The sequence below is a fragment of the Seriola dumerili genome, unplaced genomic scaffold (genome assembly GCF_002260705.1).
Source record: "Seriola dumerili isolate Sdu_G_001 unplaced genomic scaffold, Sdu_1.0 BDQW01000110.1, whole genome shotgun sequence".
In the NCBI taxonomy this organism is placed as follows: Eukaryota; Metazoa; Chordata; class Actinopteri; order Carangiformes; family Carangidae; genus Seriola; species Seriola dumerili.
Genome location: NW_019174365.1, coordinates 420617 through 440055, shown reverse-complemented (window position 1 = coordinate 440055; position 19439 = coordinate 420617). Strand labels below are relative to the sequence as shown.

Below are 19439 nucleotides of genomic sequence, written 5' to 3'. Positions count from 1 at the left end.
TTATTTTTTGTTATTTCCTCTTCTTGTTTCTGTTAAATGTTATAAGTAATGGGCTAAACATAGTAATTATTATTATTACAATGTTTGGTCTACAATGTGTTTAAAAAAAAAAAAAAGAAGAAAAGTGTTTTAGAAAGAGACAAAATTGACAGCAAGAAAAATGACAAACCAGACCAAAAAAAAATCTAGTTCAAATGTTCAGTGTAATGACCTGAACATTATGAGAGTACAGGTTCAATTTTTCTTTCCTGTTGGCTCCAAAAAGGCTTCTTTTTTTTTGTTAACTCGCCAATAACAGGAATGCAAATCAGAACATCTGAGAATTATCATAAACTGTACAGGTCATTGTACAATGGTGAATTCAGTGATATTATCTAAGGAAATTAAATTATTTTAGTAAGGCCTATGAGAAGATGGCAGCTGTGAAAATAAAGCTTGAACTGTGCTGTTGTATTTATTTGGGATGGAAACGAACACATCATATGGATATGAACAGACAATGCGCCCTAACATTTGAATTATTGCTGTAATACCTGACTCACACTGATCTGTCATTGACACAATTTGCCCCAAAAGTTGTACAATATGGCCCAATGAAATTCTGCCTTTTTTCCCACTGTTAAATATTTATTTCCGCTATTGATTTCCACCTCCACCTTTAGTTTTACAGATTAAAAAACAAATCATGTTTTTATAATTTGACTAACAAAAAGTGCATGTACTTTTTTTAACAGTATAAATAGCAGCTGAAAACAATTGAACACAGAAAAGAAAGTAGTACAGATGTTTTTGTTAAAAAAAAACAGACCAGCGTTTCCCATACATTGATTTATTTTAGGCAGCCCAGCACAATATCAACTCCTACCACCACGTATTGATTTTCTTTTTTTTTCCTTCTTTTTCTTTTTGTTTTTTCCTTTTTCAAATGGGTAGAACTGTGCACAGTGCATTGATTCATTCAGCCCCTCCTCACCCCTGTCTCTGTCTGTCTGTCTGTCTGTCTGTGTCTGTCTCTCTCTCTCTCTCTGTCTCTCTCTCTCTGTCTCTCTCTCTCTCTCTCTCACTCTATCTCTCTCAACAAACACATTGACAACAGACCCGTCTGTCATAGTCAGACTGGGCCAAAGGACCATCCCTATCTGTGTGCCTGTCATTCAGGGTGCACAGCGCGGGCTCACTGGCCAATCACATGTAACCAACCCTAACCGACCCGACTGAGTTTGTGGGTTGTTATTTGTTTGATATAACATGAAGAAATTGAGCTATATGTTTATTCTTCACGAGGCGTTAAAATATTTGCAGTTGAGCACCTTATATATGTTATTATTTAATAATTAATGTAAGAAAGCCCTCCGTCGGTTAACACCACAAATACAATATAATTCTGTGGAAACACTGCAGACACATATGGCAGCTTTGTGTTGTATCCCTAACATTTATGTGTACACAGTACTGCCCATTACACAGAGTGTAACGGTTTGTATTCCTCAGTCCACTGTTCCACTGTTTCAATTAAACATTGATTTTTTATTAGTCAGGTCAGTTGTCATGATAGAATAAAAAACCCTTTCTTGCACTGGCAGAAAGAAAAATGACACCACAGCTAACCTCTGCTACTTTTGCAATCACTCCAAATTCAGAAAAGGATCAGGTTATTGAACTTAACACGAATTGCAATAGAAGAGATATTACTACAATCAGAAAGGTACAGCTTGGGCTTGAACAGGCAGAATTGTCTAAATTGGGGTGATATGGTCTGATATTGTTCTGTCTACACTGTCTGGTGAGGTAACCAGCGGCTTCTGCCCCAACCTGATGTCACCCCGGTCAGGCTACTATAGTCCCAGCACCTGTGGGTCTCTCTGCCAGTGCCTTTCACTTTTTCTAATGTCATTCTGTCACTTTGTCCCCCGAAGGGCCTCACATCTGCTCAGACGGATATTCTTCGTTCAGGGAGGGAAGGGGAGATAGAAGAGGAGGAGGAGGAGGAGGAGGAGGAGGAGAAGGTGACATGAGTCACCACTGGGTGTCTAGAAATGTCAAGCTGGAGATGGAAACTTTTGGTATTGATGGATAATGTTTCATTTCCTCCTCTCCTCTCTGGTTTCCGGTGAGTGTGAGTTATGGTGGTGGTGGACGTGAGAGTGGCACGGGTTTTTTGAATGGTCTTTATCCATATTTTTCTGATTTTCCCCCGGTTTTCTTCAGCTGTCCCATGTACATAATCAGATAAGCTTTTACAATACCTTTCTCAGTGTTGGCTGAGCGATCTGTGTTTTTTGTCAGGTGGGTTTTTTTTGGAGGAATGGCGTCCTCCGAGACGCCACCTCCATCTATCCGGCAGGCGGTATGCATAGTCCCGCTGGATAGTAATGTCACTGTGGAGGAGGTTCTGCTGGTGGTTGGCGAACAGGTAGGACACGACAATCTGTCTTTTGCATCACAAATGCACAAAGCAGTGGTTGTGTTTGTAGAAGAGGAGGGTCAAGTGCATCAGCTGTTTATCAGGGAGGCATTTGTGCAGGTCTCCCTGCTGTCAATTCCCACCACGTGGATCACCGTATCCGGCGTTTATACCTAATAAGTTGATAGAGAACGAACTCCGTAGATTTGGTAATTTGCTAGTAGATTTAAGATAGTGAGTTTGGGATGTAAGGATCCAAAACTGAAGCTCGTGTAGTCTTTGAGGCGGCAGGTGTTCATGTTCTTGGATTCACCTACTCAAACACTGGAGGTGTCTTTCAGAGTAAAGCATGGTGATGGCTCTTAAATGGTGTATGCCAGTTCAGGACAGTTGAAATGTTTTGAGTTTGGGGATGTGGGACACCCCGGGTGCTGCTGCCGTTGCTGACATCGCTCCTGGTGCCGCTTCGGCGGCGGATGCCGGTGCTGCGAGTGCAGCAGCCAGTGCGGCAGCCAGTGCTTCACATTGTGAGAATAGGTCTGATGACAGGGAGGAACAGAGTCAGCATGAGCAACAGACTTCGGTGGATGCAGAGAACCTTAGCAGCTCTCAGTCTGCAGGCACTGAAATGCAATCACAGTCTGCAAAGGAGGCAGCTTCAACAAGTTCTGCATGTAGTGATAACATTGCCATCAACAATGAAAGAAAAAGTGTGCTCAATAGTCAGGTATCATGTGAAGGTGAAGACATGGAGTATGACTCAGTCAGATGTTGTATCTGTCTGTGGAAGCAACAGGAATGTTGATGATCTCTATTCTTTAATAAGACATCAGTCATTTTCTGGATGTAACATTTAAGAAGTCTTAAAGTGAGTTATTACTTCAGCAACTGACAAGTTCATCAAATCTGTTGATATGTTGAAAAGACTGGTTGGTTTTGACCTCTTGGATGAAAAGAAACGTTTCCGCCTTAAAAAGCATATTGCAACTCTGAGAAAAGCAAAAAAAAAAAAAGGTAAATCTACTAGAAGAGCATGAAAGTAACATGATCATGTACCACACAGTGTTTTCCCCTCTTTATTGTTCGCTGCTTGTTTCATCTTACCTGGTCCTCTTCTCTCACCTTTCTATGCAGAGCTTAAAAATAGGGTCTTTGAATATTAATGGTGGGAGGGACAGGCACAAAAGGGTATTAATTTCTGTAGTTTCTACTCAGAAAAGGGTTGATGTGTTGTTTTTGCAAGAGACACATTCTAGTCCAGCAGATGAGGTAGATTGGGGTTTATCGTGGGAGGGCTCATATACTCTTAGCCATGGCACTAACGTCAATGCAGGGAGCTGTTCTGTTTAGAGCATCTGCAAATGCAACAGTTTTATCTTCTACTGAAGTGGTGAAGGGTCGGGTGTTGATTGTTAGGGCTGAAATAGAGAGTTGTGTGTTCTGTTTTGTTAATGTGTATGCTGAGAAAGAGTGGGTTTTTTTTTTTACCCTGATGAAAAATTAGTTAATTAAATATCATCAGGATCAATTAATTTTTGCTGGGGATTTTAACTGCTACTCTAGATTTTACTATGGACCGGACAGGTGAGGAACCCCACCCACAGTCATCTCAGAGCTCTAAAAGCATCATCACACATTTGGACCTGTTAGACACATGGTGGGTGAAACATCCACAATCCAGTCAGTTCGCCAGGTCCAAGTCCTACTGGCTTTTTTATTAACAAACTCCCCAAGATAGCAATTTCTGTCAGAATTTGGAGCACTTTTGGCAGCAATGGTAATTTTAAAAATAAAAGGGGATTTCGTTTCCTTGAAGCAGTGGTGGGAGGTTGGTAAGGCACAAATTTGTGTTTTTTGTCAGCAGTACACCTCCTATTCCACTGCTAAGAAGAAGGCAGCAGTTCAGGAGCTTGAAGCCAGCATTAGGAGCATTGAGGAAGGGCTACATAGAGACTCGGATCCCACCATGGGTCATCTGCTGCGGGGGAAGAGGTTGGAGTTGAGCTCCTTCCTGCAGGAGCGAGTGAAGGTAGCCCTCGTCAGGTCTCGCTTCCTCCAGTTAAAGGACATGGCCGCCCCAAGTTCGTTCTTTTTCAACCTAGGGAGATTGGTGGCACAGAGGAAGCAGATGACCTGAGTAACCACGAGCCCAGATGAGATGAGGAGACATGCAATGGACTTCTACTCTGACCTCTTCAGGGCAGAACAATGCAGCAAGGACTGTCGTGAGGAGATCCTGGAGGGGCTTCCTCAGCTCAGCCTGGAGTTGACAGTTGCTGTCAACCAGTTGGCATCAGGGCGGGCACCTGGGATCGATGGTCTCTCTGTTGACTTTTTTAAGCAGTTCTGGAATTTTCTCGGATCTGACTTGCATGCTGTTTTGCTGGAGTGTTTTAGAGCAGGATCTCTTCCTGTTTCCTGTCAGCAAACAGTACTTTCCGTGCTGCAGAAAAGAGACTTGGCCTTACTTACGAACTGGAGGCCAGTTACCCTCCTCTGTACAGACTACAAGGTGCTTTCCAGAGCCTTATCGAATAGGCTTAGGGACATCCTGGAAATAATTGTACATTCAGACCAGACATATTGTGTACCTGACGGGACAATCATGGACAACATTTTCCTTATTCGAGATGTCATTGATGTTTGTGGGTCTTATAATAATGTCAATTTTGGTATTCTGTGTTTGGACCAGGAGAAGGCTTTTGATAGGGTGGATCACTCTTACCTGTTTTCTGCATTTAGGGCTTTTGGCATCGGTGATGGGTTTCTGGCTTGGATTGGTTAATTGTATAGCGGTGCTCAATGTATTGTGAAGATGGTGGCAGGGCTGAGTCGGCCAATCCCTGTGCAGCGAGGCAGTCCTATTTCAGGTCAACTTTATAGTTTAGCCGTTGAGCCCTTGCTGGGCAGGTTGAGGGGTCGGCTCAGTGGTCTCTCACTGCCAGGGTCCTCCAATCCTGATCATCCCCCTCATACTGTTTCGGCTTATGCTGGTGACGTTAATATTTTTGTCACAAGCCAGGGGGATGTTCAGTGTTTGCAGGACACCCTGTCCCTGTATGAAAGGGCCTCATCTGCACAGGTGAACTGGGCAAAAAGTGAAGCCTTGTTGGTGGGACAGTGGAGGGATCAGGTGGTGCCCGGTGTGCCTGGAGGACTTGAGTGGGGAAAGGAGGGGTTGAAAGTACTGAGGGTGTTTTTGGGCACTGAGGGTTTTCAGTCAAAGAACTGGGAGGGAGTTAAGGAGAAAGTGTGCGCTCAGTTGTCTAAATTGAAATGGTTGCTACCCCAGTTGTCAAATAGGGGAAGAGTTCTGGTTGCCAATAACTTAGTTGCCTCGGCTCTTTGGCACAGGTTTATCACTTTGACCCCACCAACAAGCCTGGTGGAGGATATTCAGAGAGCCATTGTGGTTTTCTTCCGGTCTGGAAAGCACTGGGTCCGGGCTGCAGCCCTCTATCTGCCTGTGGCTGAAGGGGGTCAGGGACTGATTAACATTCAGTCAAAAATTGCCTCATTTTGACTCGAGACTGCACAAAGACTGCTATACAACTCTGGCCCAGGTTGGCTCGATACAGCCCAGCTGTTGCTGAGGAGAGCTGGGCGTTTGGGCTGTGATAAACAGCTGTTCCTTATACAGCCTGAAGATGTGGATCTTGGTGGACTGACACCTTTTTACAGCTCTGTACTGCAGGCTTGGCAGATTTTCAAGCTAGCACGTGTGGATGAGACTCCAGGCATGTGGCTGTTTGAGGAGCCTTTGCTTTTCAACAGCTTTATAGAGACTCGGACACTGCAGTCTGCCAGCCTGCGAGCTAGCCTCAGAGAAGCTGGTTGCACCAAACTGTATCTTCTGATGAAGATGACAGCAACTTCCATGGACGCCCTGAGAGAGAGGAGTGACATCACCTCCATCAGGCTGTTAAACAAAGTGGTGGAGGAAGTCCGCTCTGCCCTGCCACCATCCCTGAGAGCATTTGCAGAAAACTGGACTCTGTGTGACCAGTGGATGGAAGGAGGTGAATATAGTTTCCCCTCTCTGCTTATCACCCCAGCAGTGGGGGAGTGCCAGGAGGGAGGAGGTAAACTCCTGTCGTTTAAAACCCCTCACTTGGAAACATTCAAGGATGTGGGGAGAAAAGCAGCCTACCACATCTGTGTTAAGGTCCTGAAGCTGCACTCCTTGGCAGGGATGGCGGAGTCGAGGTGGACCGAATCGTTTGGCCCAGACATTTCCCCGAAAGGTAGTTGGCAGTCCAGGTGTACAAGCTGCCCATTGCAAAGCGGACAGCAGACCTCCAGTGGAGGGTTGGAAACGGTGCAATAGCTACGAACAGATACAGAGTGCACCTGAATCCAGAGGTGGGGGAGGAGTGTATGTTTTGTAGTCAGACTACATACATACATTCAGTAGACTATGGACTGTTGGGGGGGTTTCATGCTCTGTGGGGGAGGATGAGGAGCTGTTGGTAAATTTCTGATCAAAGAAACACGTTTTCTGGATTGACGGTCTCTATCTTTGTATTGTAGGTATTGCAATGGTTTAATAAAGGGATTTTAAAAACCTCTCCTCTCCTCTTCTCTCCTCTCCAGTCAGAGCTATCAACAAGGGATTTTCCAGTCCATTGGTTTTAAGGAGTTTCATGACTACCTGACTGCTCCTGAAAGCAGAACCCAGCAGGAGAAACACACACTACGAGACAAAGGTCAGAAAAATACTTGATCAAAGTCTCAGAGATGAATTTAGAGTCACTGGTTGGCCGACTGGTTGACTGATCAACCAGATGAATGTATTTCAAGATTTTCACCTGTCTCCTTTTCATCTATAACAGCCTCCAATTAACTCTGTGCAGGTATAGAAGCTGTGAAGATCGCTACAAAGCGCTACGCCCGCAAACAGAATAAATGGGTCCGTAACCGCTTCCTTAAACGTGAGTACCCTTAACCCACCTCATTCATATTGTGTGTGTGTGTGTGTGTGTGTGTGTGTGTGTGTGTGTGTCTGTGTTCGTTTGTCCTCCACAGTCCAGTTCATTAGCAATCAGCACTCTCTTTAACAAGCTACGATTCATGCACTCCATTAGACACACAATAAGCCTCTCAGACACTGTGTTGTGTTCCAAGGTACAGAGTGTAATGTGTGTGTGTGTGTGTGTGTGCATGCGTGCAGCAGGATTAGGGCGATGTCACTTCCAAAACAATCATGACATCCCTTAATTTTCAGTAAAAGTTTTCAACAAATATAAACGCTCTTCCTCACTTTACCAAGGAGTCATTCATTCTGTACAAAACAAATTACAGCCTCTACAATATATTTTATACTTTTGAACAAATTGTTTGACATTTTGAGAAATAGAATTATTTGTTTTCTTACCAATAGTTGGATGAGAAGATTGATACCACTTATGCTAAGCTAACCACAGGCTAGCTGTTTCCCCTGCCTCCAGTCTTTATTCTAAACTAACTGTCTCCTAGTTGTTGCTTAATATTTAGCATGCTCTTATGATGGTGGTATCGATCTTCTCATCTAACTCTCAGTAAGTGTATTTCCCAAAATATGTAACTATTCCTTCAACAGTTTATTTTTTGTGACAAGAATGTGTGTGTTTAAAAAGGTATCGTGGTTTGAAAACACACCCACGTCAGATAGTGTTGTATATTTCAGGTGTGGACATCTGATTTATTTAGTCACTGGCACGGAATTGGATTTGATTTTATGCAGCCTGCGTGATCTCCTATGACGCTATCGAGGAGATAATGTTTCAAGAGCCATCCCTGGTGTACACCTGCAGCTGACCCTTTTTCCAGTACTAAGTCCCCTGTGGCACCGAATGCATAGAAATGAACTATAGTGGTTGGTTACCTGCCAGAGAGGCTGGCACAGCAGAATAGATAAATATAGCCAGCACAGCCAAAACCAGCTTGTGTTTGGCAGGTGGTGATTTCCCACCCTGGTCGCAACCCGTGGAAGTCAGACGTGTTTTAAATGTATATAAAGGCTCTGTGTGTTTCTCTGTTCCAAATGGAAACCTGGCCTCTCTGTCCCACCAGCAGCATGCCCTGCAGTAACCCAGCCTCCTAATCCTGTTAGGCCCAAGTGGCTTAGGCCACGCCAGGCCCTAAACCTCAATACCCCTCTTTCTGACTGCCTGCCTACCCGCTGCACACACCATATGGTCTTCATCACATGTATGTGTGTGTGTATCTGTGTTACTGCCCTTTTACATATGCAGTAATCTGTCTGAATTTGTCTGTGCTTCTGCGCATGTGTGTTGGGCTGTGTATGTTTCCTCACTCTGCTCAGATATCAGCTGAGTGTTAAAAACTTTCCTGCAAAGTCTGTATTGCCTTTAAATGGGGTATGAAAGTAGGTACTGATGCGCCTTAAAAGTCACCAAAGGTACTGTGGAACTGTCCATGCCAGTTTTTTTTTGTGTTTGCAGGATCTGCAAAAGTTTTAAGGTCTAAAAGGTCAAATCTGATGTTCTGTCAGCCTGGATCTTCTTCTCTGAATTTTGCCAAGTTCCTGACTATTGTCATAATAGGACATTTTAATCACTACCTCAGTTGTAGATATTTGAGAAATGCAGAGTCTTAACAAGAACAACAGCAATCAGGTCAAGAAGCCTGAGCCTCCTACAGCTCTTCAGTTTAACAGAGATCATCTCAATCTCTTGTCTGTGTGTAAACATAGAAAGTCCTCCCCTGAAAATCCCTGTAGCTATTGTAGTCCCTGACTGACAGCAGTCTTGTTCTGTTTGCAGAATCTGCAAGAGTCTCTAGGGTCTTGAAGGGGAACTCTGACATTTGTCAACCAGGATCTTAGTGGGCATTCGCACCAAAAACAGCCCTGCATTTTTAATGATGGCGTTGATGATGACATGTTGCTGCTGGTACCAGTGACACAATTAAATATGGTCCAGGAAGTCCGCTTGCAGTAGTAGATCAATGTGTTTGAAGGCATTTCAGTGTAGATGCCATAACACTGCACAGCGGATTAAGATATCAAGAGGAAGGATTTTAATTCTCTGTTTTCACACTGACAGTCACTTTCTCTTTCATTGTGCAAATCTTTGGAAATACTACATTAATGTTGCAAAGTTATCCACTAGAAATATGCACTTGCACATATTTGATTTGCCAATGCAATGTAATGTAATGTCAGATGATGCTTGCAACAAGGTTTATTCAGTGGACAATGGACTGAATTTGGGCAATATGTACTCAGGCAAGGATGAAGTTGATCGGGCAATGTATTGCAAGCTCTAAAGAGCTTTCCAAAAAGCTTCAGTTTCACTAGAATTAATCTCAACAACATGTCAGATTGTGAGTAAATGAGACTGGAAATTCCTTTGACTACTGTGGTGAATGAAGTAGCAGGGAGTACAACTTTTAGAGATGATTTAAATTTTCTGGAAAGTCGTTCCTTGCCCCAGACAAATGCAGGAATTTCCCTTTGAGTGTTCTCAAACAAAGCTCACCAGTATCATGCTCCCGTATCTATAGATGGTTTTTCAGTGTCAGAGATTCAACATGTATTTGCCTAAAGGATGGGCTTGCCCTTGTATTCACATCTACTCCTGAACCCCATTCGTCCCACCTTTCAGTCCTGCGTCGTCTCCGTTCACCTTCCTCTCTTGCTGTGACTGCTGACCTCTTTTCTGTTTCATCTGAGCCAACACACACACTCACGCAGATGCCAGCAGGCCTCAGCTGAGCAGGCTAATCTCTTGAAGCATTACAGAGCTGCCGGGAATTTGCCCCGACCACACAAACTCGGGCAGCGGGGTCACAGAGGGCTACGCAGACCAAACCAAGCATACACAGACTAGTAGGTCAAAGACGGCGGGTGGAAGGAGTACTGGAAAATTGCATTCACATAAAAGTACTGTTACTGAAAAGAAATTTAATTACATGTGTAAAAATGTACTTGGATCAAAGTACAAAGTAAGTTAATTAAAATGTACTGATTGATATTTCACTGCATATACGCTGTTCCCAGATGAGAGCCAATAAATTCCAGTCAGGCACCTTGCAGCCTGTGCATACAACAGATGATTACAACAGTCCTGCAAAAAAATCCTCCTTTATGATCATGTGCAGTTTGTATTAAAATGGTTTTAGAGAGTTGTTGATTCAGTTGTTGTTTAGTGTGTGGTGATGATGAGCTGCATTACATTATACAGAGAGGTGTTTCTGTTATTTAACCCACTATCATCGGTGTAAATGGGGTGGAGCAATATTAAGCTCCATGAATCAAACAGCTGCCAACTCTTATAGAATAAAACATCCGAAAGGATGGAGATGTATAAACAACATAAACTCCACAGTGGCTGCAGGCGACAAACACAGAAAAAACGCCATGTTGCTAGGCAACACAGTAGTTGGTGATGCTCTCCGCTGTACAGCGAGTTACAGCAGTTAATCATTTGTTGCACACACCTGTCTGAATATCACTCTGAGTCTTCTGCATCGCAGAGTCCTCCACAATCTGCTCCAAACCAATCTTCTCTCCTCATTTGCTCTCAGTGCAAAATCTGACCAGTCCGCTCAGCCTCTCGGGTATCGCTGCACTGCACCACGTTTTCAAACACTGCGCTGAATGAGCTAAAGTCAGAACAGTTATCATCAAAAACAGCAGAAAGATGGTCCACACATCGCTGACGGTAGAGGTGAATGCAGATGTCACAGCTGAAGGATCCACAACATGGCGGGTGTGTGATATGGAACACTTGTCGTGATTGCCGGGTTGTGCATTAATTTATTCCATTAATTAAGGTAGATTCAACCTTTTTGTATCTTTGCCGAGGTAATGCTAATCTTAACCGTGGCCTCATGGTGACTCCATCCTTAATTTTCTTGCACAGTACTATGCATATTGCATCGTTAGACCCAGCACAGGTGCGAACGCACCCGCTGACCCTCGCTCGGTGAATGTAAACATCTAGAACATGTGAGCTGAGAGCGGCTCCTCTCTGGACACAGAGCTCTGCCCTCCAGCAGCCACAGGCCAGGACGCTTCTCTGCTGCAGCTGCTGATTCGGCTCTTTCTATTTGTTGCTGTCTTATAGCTTTAATCATAACCTCCTCATATATGTTTTAACTTTGAAACTGTTTTGACTTTTAAATGTAGTAAAGTAAAATACTTAAATGTAAAAGATAGCTAAGAGTGAAATTACTGAGTTTTAAAAATAGTCCAAAAAGTACAAGTATATATTAAAAAAAACTATTTTGCAGTAGAATTTTAACTTGTTACTTCCACCGCTGGTCACAGAGAAAGATGAATGGAAACAACAGAGAGCTTCATTCAGGGAAGTAGGATAAAAAAGCTAGAAAATGACCTGGATGTTGACTGCGCTTGTAAATACACAGAATGAAGTAAAATTACATGCCTCAAAGGCACAAGTTTGACCCAGTTTTCCAGCTCATAGTTGAAGCATTTAGCAGCGACTGACAGTGAGGGAGCAGGTGGGCGTTTGGTGTCTTAAATACTTTTCAGTAGGTTACGTGGTTGTTGATGGACTCAACTCTGGTTGCTGTGGGGATTGAATCACCAGGTCAGCCAGCTCAAATTAAATCAAGATTAATTTGTCTTGCCTTTAAGTGCGCCTGTATGTGGGTGTATGCTTATAGGACGTGCGCCTGTGTGGTTATAAGGGAATGTTTAATTAGTGGATTTAATTACTCGTAAAGAAAATGTTAATATGAGGTTATATTCATTTTAATAAGTGCCACCTTTTATGCTGAGAATGCCAGTGCCCTCAGAGCTTTTAACTCCCCAAAGACATGCACACGAGCACACGCGCTCTACCTGTAACCGGAATACGCAGGTGTAGTTTGACTGGGGCCTCGTGAGTGTTAAGTAACAGGGGTGTAGGTATCTTTTAGTCCCAAGAGTGAGTGAGTGAAGGATGGAGGGAGGGAGACAGAGGGAGAGAGTGAGAGCGACACATGGGTGGCTGGAGAGTGAACGTAATCTGATCCAGCCGGGGCAACAGGTGTGGGGCGAGTTTACACCCTTGTCTTCTAGCAAGTGCAAAGCTTTCATGTACACACATAGACACACAGATGCCACCTCTTCCCGTGGAGCCGAAGTCAAGTCAGGGTTGTCGTTGCCGCAGAGACCTCCCCGTCACCTCCAGTAGCCCAGGAGGGGAAAGACACGAGAGGGCTGGAGGGAGGACACAGGAGATAAAAACAATAGGTACGTTTCCATCCATGTAATGAGTGGAAATGCCAGAAACTGGAAAAAAAATAAAATAAATCTAATTATTGCAAATAACGGGGTGAGGTGGAAAAGTTGGTGCATTGTCAGAGAGAAGCCAGGCCTCCACTGCAGCAGAAACCCCCCATAAATAAAGAATAACAATTGCAGATGAGCTGTAGGGGTACGCAGCCACAACATCCTCCAGGCAGGGCAGTGCCCACATGTCTCCGATCACCGTAGCTACTCGTAAAAACACCACATAAAAATACATTCACTTAAAAAACACAACTTCTCTCTCAAGTGAAAAGCAGCCATGAGGTATCAGGGCTCCGGCGCTCTATTAATTATGTGACCTTGTTGACACTACGGGCGATATTTTGGATTTTTGAGCTTGCTATTGGTATTAATATTTGAGAGTTAAATGATTTATTTTTTTCAAAACAACGATATGTACTGAGGGGAACGTTTCGCAGTTGAATATAAAAACTTGTCAGCGGTCCCTGGTGGACAAACTGTGTAATGGTTACACGATGTTGACACTGGTGGCCTTTCTGTTTGGCGGTTTCTTGTTAGTTATCGGTTGCTGATACTAAGTTAGCATCAGCTCTGGGGGAAACGCCAGAAATTGTAACAATGCAAAAATATGGCAAATAAGCTTTTTGTCTGGATGGAAAAGCTGACGCATCTAAAAAGAGAAAAATGTTATAGAGGTCGATAGAGACGGATTTTATAGATATACCTTGATGAACACCATTTCATTCTTCCACTTCACCAGACGGGGCAAACATAAGGCGTAAAAGGAGCCACATTGTTTGAGTCCAGACTGAGATCCATTTATTAAAATTTTAGAACATTTTAGGTGGAAAGCAGCAATGACTTGCAGGGATGTTTTAGAGTTACTGGTGCTTGAGTAATTATATAGCCTTGTCGTGTTTTTTTTTTTTTTAATATATCTGAATGAAAATAATGGATGAAATGCAGAGATTTGCGGAGAGAGACTTGCACAAAGTTTTTCAGCAGCAATAGAGGCAGGAAAGCAGAGGAGACACTGGGAAACACCAAAACTTACACAATATTATAATGGAATAAAAAAGAAGAAGCTAACAAGAAGGGAGACAAGTGACAATACAGATAAATGTTAGGGAGATACGGGGCCAAAAAACATTATTTTAAATTCTGCAGTGCCAAATTTTCCAAACTCCTTTGTGGCCATATCTTCAGAAATCTGCTTGACTCCTGGTATTTAACCTGCACTAGAGATGTCCAACATGAACGACAGTTAACGAAGGAGGAAAAAAAAAAAAAGTTTAATGAGGAACTATAGGAAAGAGGAAGGAGGCTGTAGAGTGAGTAGAGGCAGCTGTCGTGTTCCAGTGTGGACCACGTCCAGAGGAGCACAGCTGGGCCGAGGACGCCGCGCTGAGACTGGTAGTTTGAGTTTTTATAGCAAAACGCACACAAGCACACATCCTCACTCAGCAAACATGAGACAGCAAATGACTCGTGGCCCGTTTTTGTTGCAACAGGTGGACTACTGTTTCAACATACACACACGCACGCACGCGCACACACACACACACACACACACACACACACACACACACACACACACACACTTACTCAACACTGGCAAGCAGCTGCCCGGCGACAGGAGATGCTCTTTCTTGTTGGCAAAGCAAGAGACAACACTCACAGTTTGGGTGGTGTGTGTGTGTTCGTGTGTTTGCGTGCGTGCGTGCGTGCGTACGTGCGTGCGTGCGTGCGTGTGTGTGCGCGCTCTTTGTCCCCTCAGCATTTCTTATCAACCCTCATTCACTGCAGAGTGGATTAGCGGAGTCAAATTTCACCAGATCCCAAACAAAAAAACGGTGGAGTGAGGGGCGGTTGGGGGTAGTTTGGTGGTGGTGGTGGGGGTTTCCATCCAGCATCTGGCAACCCAACATACAGTGTCCCCCTTTTATTTACCACCACTCCACTCTGCCCAGTGGGAGGTGGCTGATTGCAAAAGGGAATTGTGTGTGTGGGGGTGTGTTGAGCGAGATAAAGAGAACAAAGTAAGGAGAGAGATAGCGGCAACAGGAGGGCACAGGAGAGCACCTACTCCAACTCTGCATCTGGTATGGGTATGCCAGGTGACGCTCGCCACCACCACCTGCCTGCCTATTGTGCCACAAATACAAAAGACTTCCCCCTCAGACACACAGAGACACGCACCCACACACACACACACACACACACACGGTAACCACAGCAGTGAAACCTGAGGCTTTGATTAACAGTCACTACTGTTTAAAAAAAAAAAAAGGGTTAGGGTTAACCCGGACAAACTGACCTGCTGTATGAGTGTATAAACACACATGCAGGGTAGAGTTTTGGGATTAGCAGCGCACACAGAGAAAAACACACACTGGGAGTTCAAGTTGCGAATAAGGATCTCTGTGTTTATTCTGCTTTCACACCCTCTGACTGTTATTCAGTGAAGCACCGCTGACCTCCACGGCTAATAAATGAAATACATCACGTGTTTAAAAAACGCGGCTGATTGTAAATTAAAAACCAACGTCACGCAAATTTAGACCAGACGAGGAGTTTGAAACGTGGCTGATGCCAAAAAAGCAGGTCAGAAAATTTTAAGTTTACAGCTCGTGGGCGTGGCTCTGTGAAGACTCCCATTGTTCCCACACACTCAGTCCTCTGACAGAGGCAATACTGTTAGCTGTGTAGATGACCAGTCATACAGTTACCACTTTGTGTTCCTCAGTAATAATGGAGTCCCAGTAGAGTCAGTAACTCCAGTCTATAGGGTGTCTGCTGCCCTCAACTCCACAGGTCAGTCTGTGTGTTTAAAGGATTAAGTCATAATTGAGTTGCCTAACTGTGCCTCGCAGGTTAATGGGATTCATTTACCTGAGTGTATTTGCTTAATACATACAGTAGATATTATATGCAAAAACCTGCACCTGAGCAGAGCAGATGCCAGTCGTGTGCTGGTGGTGCGGCTCTGAGGATGGCAGTGTTGGTTTGTTGATATTGCACACACCCATGGTTCCTGTTTGGTACATCCTAATGGCGTTTGGTGATTGCCTGTCTTCTCCTCTAGCGCCACCATGAGGTCGACTACACTGGTTTTGAGTGACATGTCTGAACAGCTATTGGATGGATTCCAGTAAAATTTAATACAATCACGTCCCACGTACGCTAGCACACTAAATTAGGTCGGGAAAGCTGCTAAACATCAGGATGTTGAGGGGAAACTCCGCCGTGTTTACACATTGATAGTCTGTTTATGGTTCTTGAGGAGTATTGCTGCACATAGTTGTCGGCTCCAGGGAGTTTTGTGGCTCAGGAGGGAGCTGTGTGAAATCTAACAAACTGCCTCAAGTCACTTGTCCGAGAGACGAGACTTGTTCGCTAATTCAACGACTTCTCTAAGTTTCTGCATGAAGAGATTTTCCCTCTGCTGCACCATATAAAGATTTTTTTTTAACTTGTCCGTGGGACAAGGATAACATGCAAAATGGGTTTTAAAAACTTTTATGCTAATACATGAGGGGCCCAAACTGAGGCTAAACCTCGCTTAGCTACTAGGCGGTAGTTTATTTTCCAGAAACTATATCCCTTTATTTTTCACTCTTCTTTATTATTTCTATATTTTCTACTCACATTTTTTTGTATCTGAATATAATGCTTAATTTATAACAGCACCATAAATGTAATATTTATGGCAGAAATCTGACATTGTTTGGATACGGTTGCAGCTGTTAGAAGTCGCTTTCTCTATAGGTTCCACACGCCTTTCGTTTCCTGTGCGTCCGTGTGTCTTCAGTCAGCGCAGGGCAGTGGCTCTTGATGCAGACAGGCGCTCAGATAGACGGACAGATACGCAGACAGACTTGCTGTTTAGTGCTGAGGCCTGGCCCGGAGACTGCTGACTGATGCAAAATAGAAACACGGGGGTGGAACAGTTAGATACGGGGAGAGAGGGGGAGAATGGGAGAGTGAGTGAAAGCCGAAGCGAGACTGATGGCGAAAGAGAGGGACAGAGAGAGAGAGAGAGAGAGAGAGAGAGATGGTGAACAAGAGAGAAGGGCGAGAGGAAGGAGGGAGAGACATTATCGAGCCAGTGTGAGTCAGCAGGTTGACAGAGCTTCAGGGTGCAGCTCCAGCACATCACAGCTACTGTAAATTTCCCAGTTTGTACTGGATTCATCCTGAAATCGACCTCAGCTGCAGTCACGCACTTTGAGGCGCAGTTCGTTTCTTCTTAGATATAAAATAATCAGAAACATAATTTGCAAGCCAGTGTATGTTCTCCACCTTGTTAAGCATCAAACACTGATTTCAGCATCAGGCTCTTATCGGTACATTGGTTGTCTATGAGCAATATTGTCACACAACAAAACTTCACAGTGGCGGTAAGATAGTGGTCGAAATGTTGTCAGAGGCTTTTCCACACGTCAATAAAAATAAATGTGGAAACACTGAATCAAAATATCAGCCTTGAAAAGACCTCATTACAATTATTGGCAGCCTGTGATGGCCTCGTAAAAAATGCATAATGTGTGCTAACTGCGTGTGTTTGACCTGCGTGTGCGTGTGCATGCATGTGCGTGCATGTGCGTGTGTGTGTAGGACCTGGAGACAACGTGCCAGCGGTGTACGGCCTGGATGCGACGGACGTGTCGAGGTGGGAGGAGACGGTGCTGAACCCTGCACTGCAGATACTGGACAGTCTCAGTAAGGTGGGGCCTCAATACGACAAACTCGCCGCTTCTTCTCCCTTTTGTTCCTTTCCTCCTTCACTGCCACTCCCTCCTTAATTGCTTATTTCCATTTTGTTGTTTTCTCTCCCATCGCTTTTCTCCTTCCATCACTTTACTCGCCTTGTTCACCGTTACTTGGTTCCTTCCAACGTCCTAATTGGTTCCCTTTCTTGTTTGCTTGATTTCTTCCTTACTTTTTTCATGTCCTTTTCATCCTGTTTTCTACTGTCGACTCTTTCCGTAATTCCTCTCCATCTTACTTTTCCTCCCTTCTCTCATTTGTGCTGTTCTACCTTATCCTACTCTGTTTACTTCTCCTTTCTTCATTCCTTCCTTCTTCCTTAACCTTTTTCTCTTGCTCATTTTCTTCCTTAATTTCATAATTAATTTTCATGTACCTGTTTCCCCCAATTTAACTATACTAGTCTCCCATCTTAATTTTTTATTTTTTTCATTTCCTGCTTCCTTGTTTTCTTTCTTACCTGCTTCCTGCTCCATTGGTGTCATTGAAATTGGTCAAAAACTGTGTCCAAAGTTACTCCATATTTGCTATATAGTGCAATATATTTGTCTGTGCAAATTTTACGCAAAATTCTCATAAAGGAACAAAAAAGTAGTGACCATGGCATGTGCACTGCAATAAAAATCACTGTGGTGTGACAGCACCTGTTGCAACACACCAGTAGTGACACAAAATGATGATGAGTAAGTGTCCAAAATCACTTAACTGTATGTAAGTGTTTATTATGAAGCGAGTAGTAAATGAGTGATTTCCAACACAGCCGAGTATTTTGTTAACACCCTACTAAGTTTAAACTCTTTGGCTCAACCAATCAGGGTGAGGAGCCAAAGATTCCACCGATCAGAGTACAGGAGGCGGGGCAGAAAAACAAACGGAGCCTCCACACGTGCGATCTGTGCGACAAAGTGATCATCGGTGACCTTGAGTGGACAGGTGAGGCTGCTGACCACATAACAAAGAAGTGATTAAATGAGGTTGGAATTCATTTAAACACTTGAACTCTAAAAAATAAATAAATAAAATAAAATATGGTTAGAATGAAATGTTGTTTTGACTGAGCCAGTATGAAAACTGGCAAAACATCAGTGGACAACATCATCCAAAGCATGTCCATGACTCATTTTGGTTCATATGTAGCATCACAGAGCTCAAACTGTGTAAAAAAATATATCCAGGATTCGAACACTGTCTTCTGTTTTTCTTCTCTTCACCTGCAGCTCACCTGAAGTCCAAGAAGCATCACTATCATGTGAGGAAGAAGAGGAAGTCTGATCCGACCTGTGACCAGTGCACCGCCGCAGCTCCTGCCTCTGCAGGGGAGACTCTCTCAAAGGACGCCACTTGTGCTCCTGTTGCCCCGGGCTGCAGTGAAACCTCTCAGGACTCTTCCCAAGACACCAGGACAACACACAAGGAAGTACCGGTGACATTTTAGCGACTGCGCTGACTCTGGCCTACATACATTTATTCAGGTTTCCACCACTGTTCTGCACTAACACAGGACTCTGGACGGTCCTTATAGAATCACAAATGTGTCCACGTGTTTTGTTTTTTTTTTTACTAGGAGGGCCCCGCTGGGAGAGTGTGTGCTCGGGCTATCGTCTACCATAATATTTCAAAAGGATAAAAGCTCTTCCAGCCCTGAAAATTCATAACACGGATCCTTGCTGAATGTGGATAGCAATGAACATATTTGAGACATATTTTTGTTTTTTGTTCGTGGGCTCAGAGTTGATGGTCAGGACGATTCAACGTTTTGGACACAGAAAGATTAAGGATTCTTTTTTGTCTCCTCCTGAAAACCTTGGTTAAATTGTAAGAGGAAATATTATTTTTCTATTTTTGCTGAATGTGCCTTAACTTAACTAAGCGGTGACCTCTCATATGGTTCGCACCAAATGAAAATCTTCCATTTCTAAAATATTAGCATTTCAGGATTAAAGCGTCTGTGCCTCGTGTTAAGCCTAACCATCATGCACTTTTAAACTCATCCAGCTGAATTTGAAAATATTGAATAAACCAGAGGATCTTAAATTTTCTCAA

The 19439-nt window shown here is 43.7% G+C and overlaps 1 protein-coding gene across 5 annotated transcripts in view; it reads left to right on the top strand.

Annotated features, from left to right (window-relative positions):
• trit1 (tRNA isopentenyltransferase 1) overlaps positions 1–19439 on the top strand; it is a 43008-nt gene extending 23569 nt beyond the window's left edge. For 4 of the 5 annotated variants that reach the window (XM_022747352.1, XM_022747351.1, XM_022747353.1 and 1 more), the window contains exons 7-11: positions 6998–7110; positions 7258–7335; positions 17244–17353; positions 18212–18329; positions 18614–19439. In XM_022747352.1, the coding sequence (XP_022603073.1) occupies positions 6998–7110; positions 7258–7335; positions 17244–17353; positions 18212–18329; positions 18614–18831 (637 nt within the window). In that variant the 3' untranslated portion in view covers positions 18832–19439. The remainder of the gene's footprint in view (positions 1–6997; positions 7111–7257; positions 7336–17243; positions 17354–18211; positions 18330–18613) is intronic. The other variant, XM_022747355.1, reaches the window with a different exon arrangement.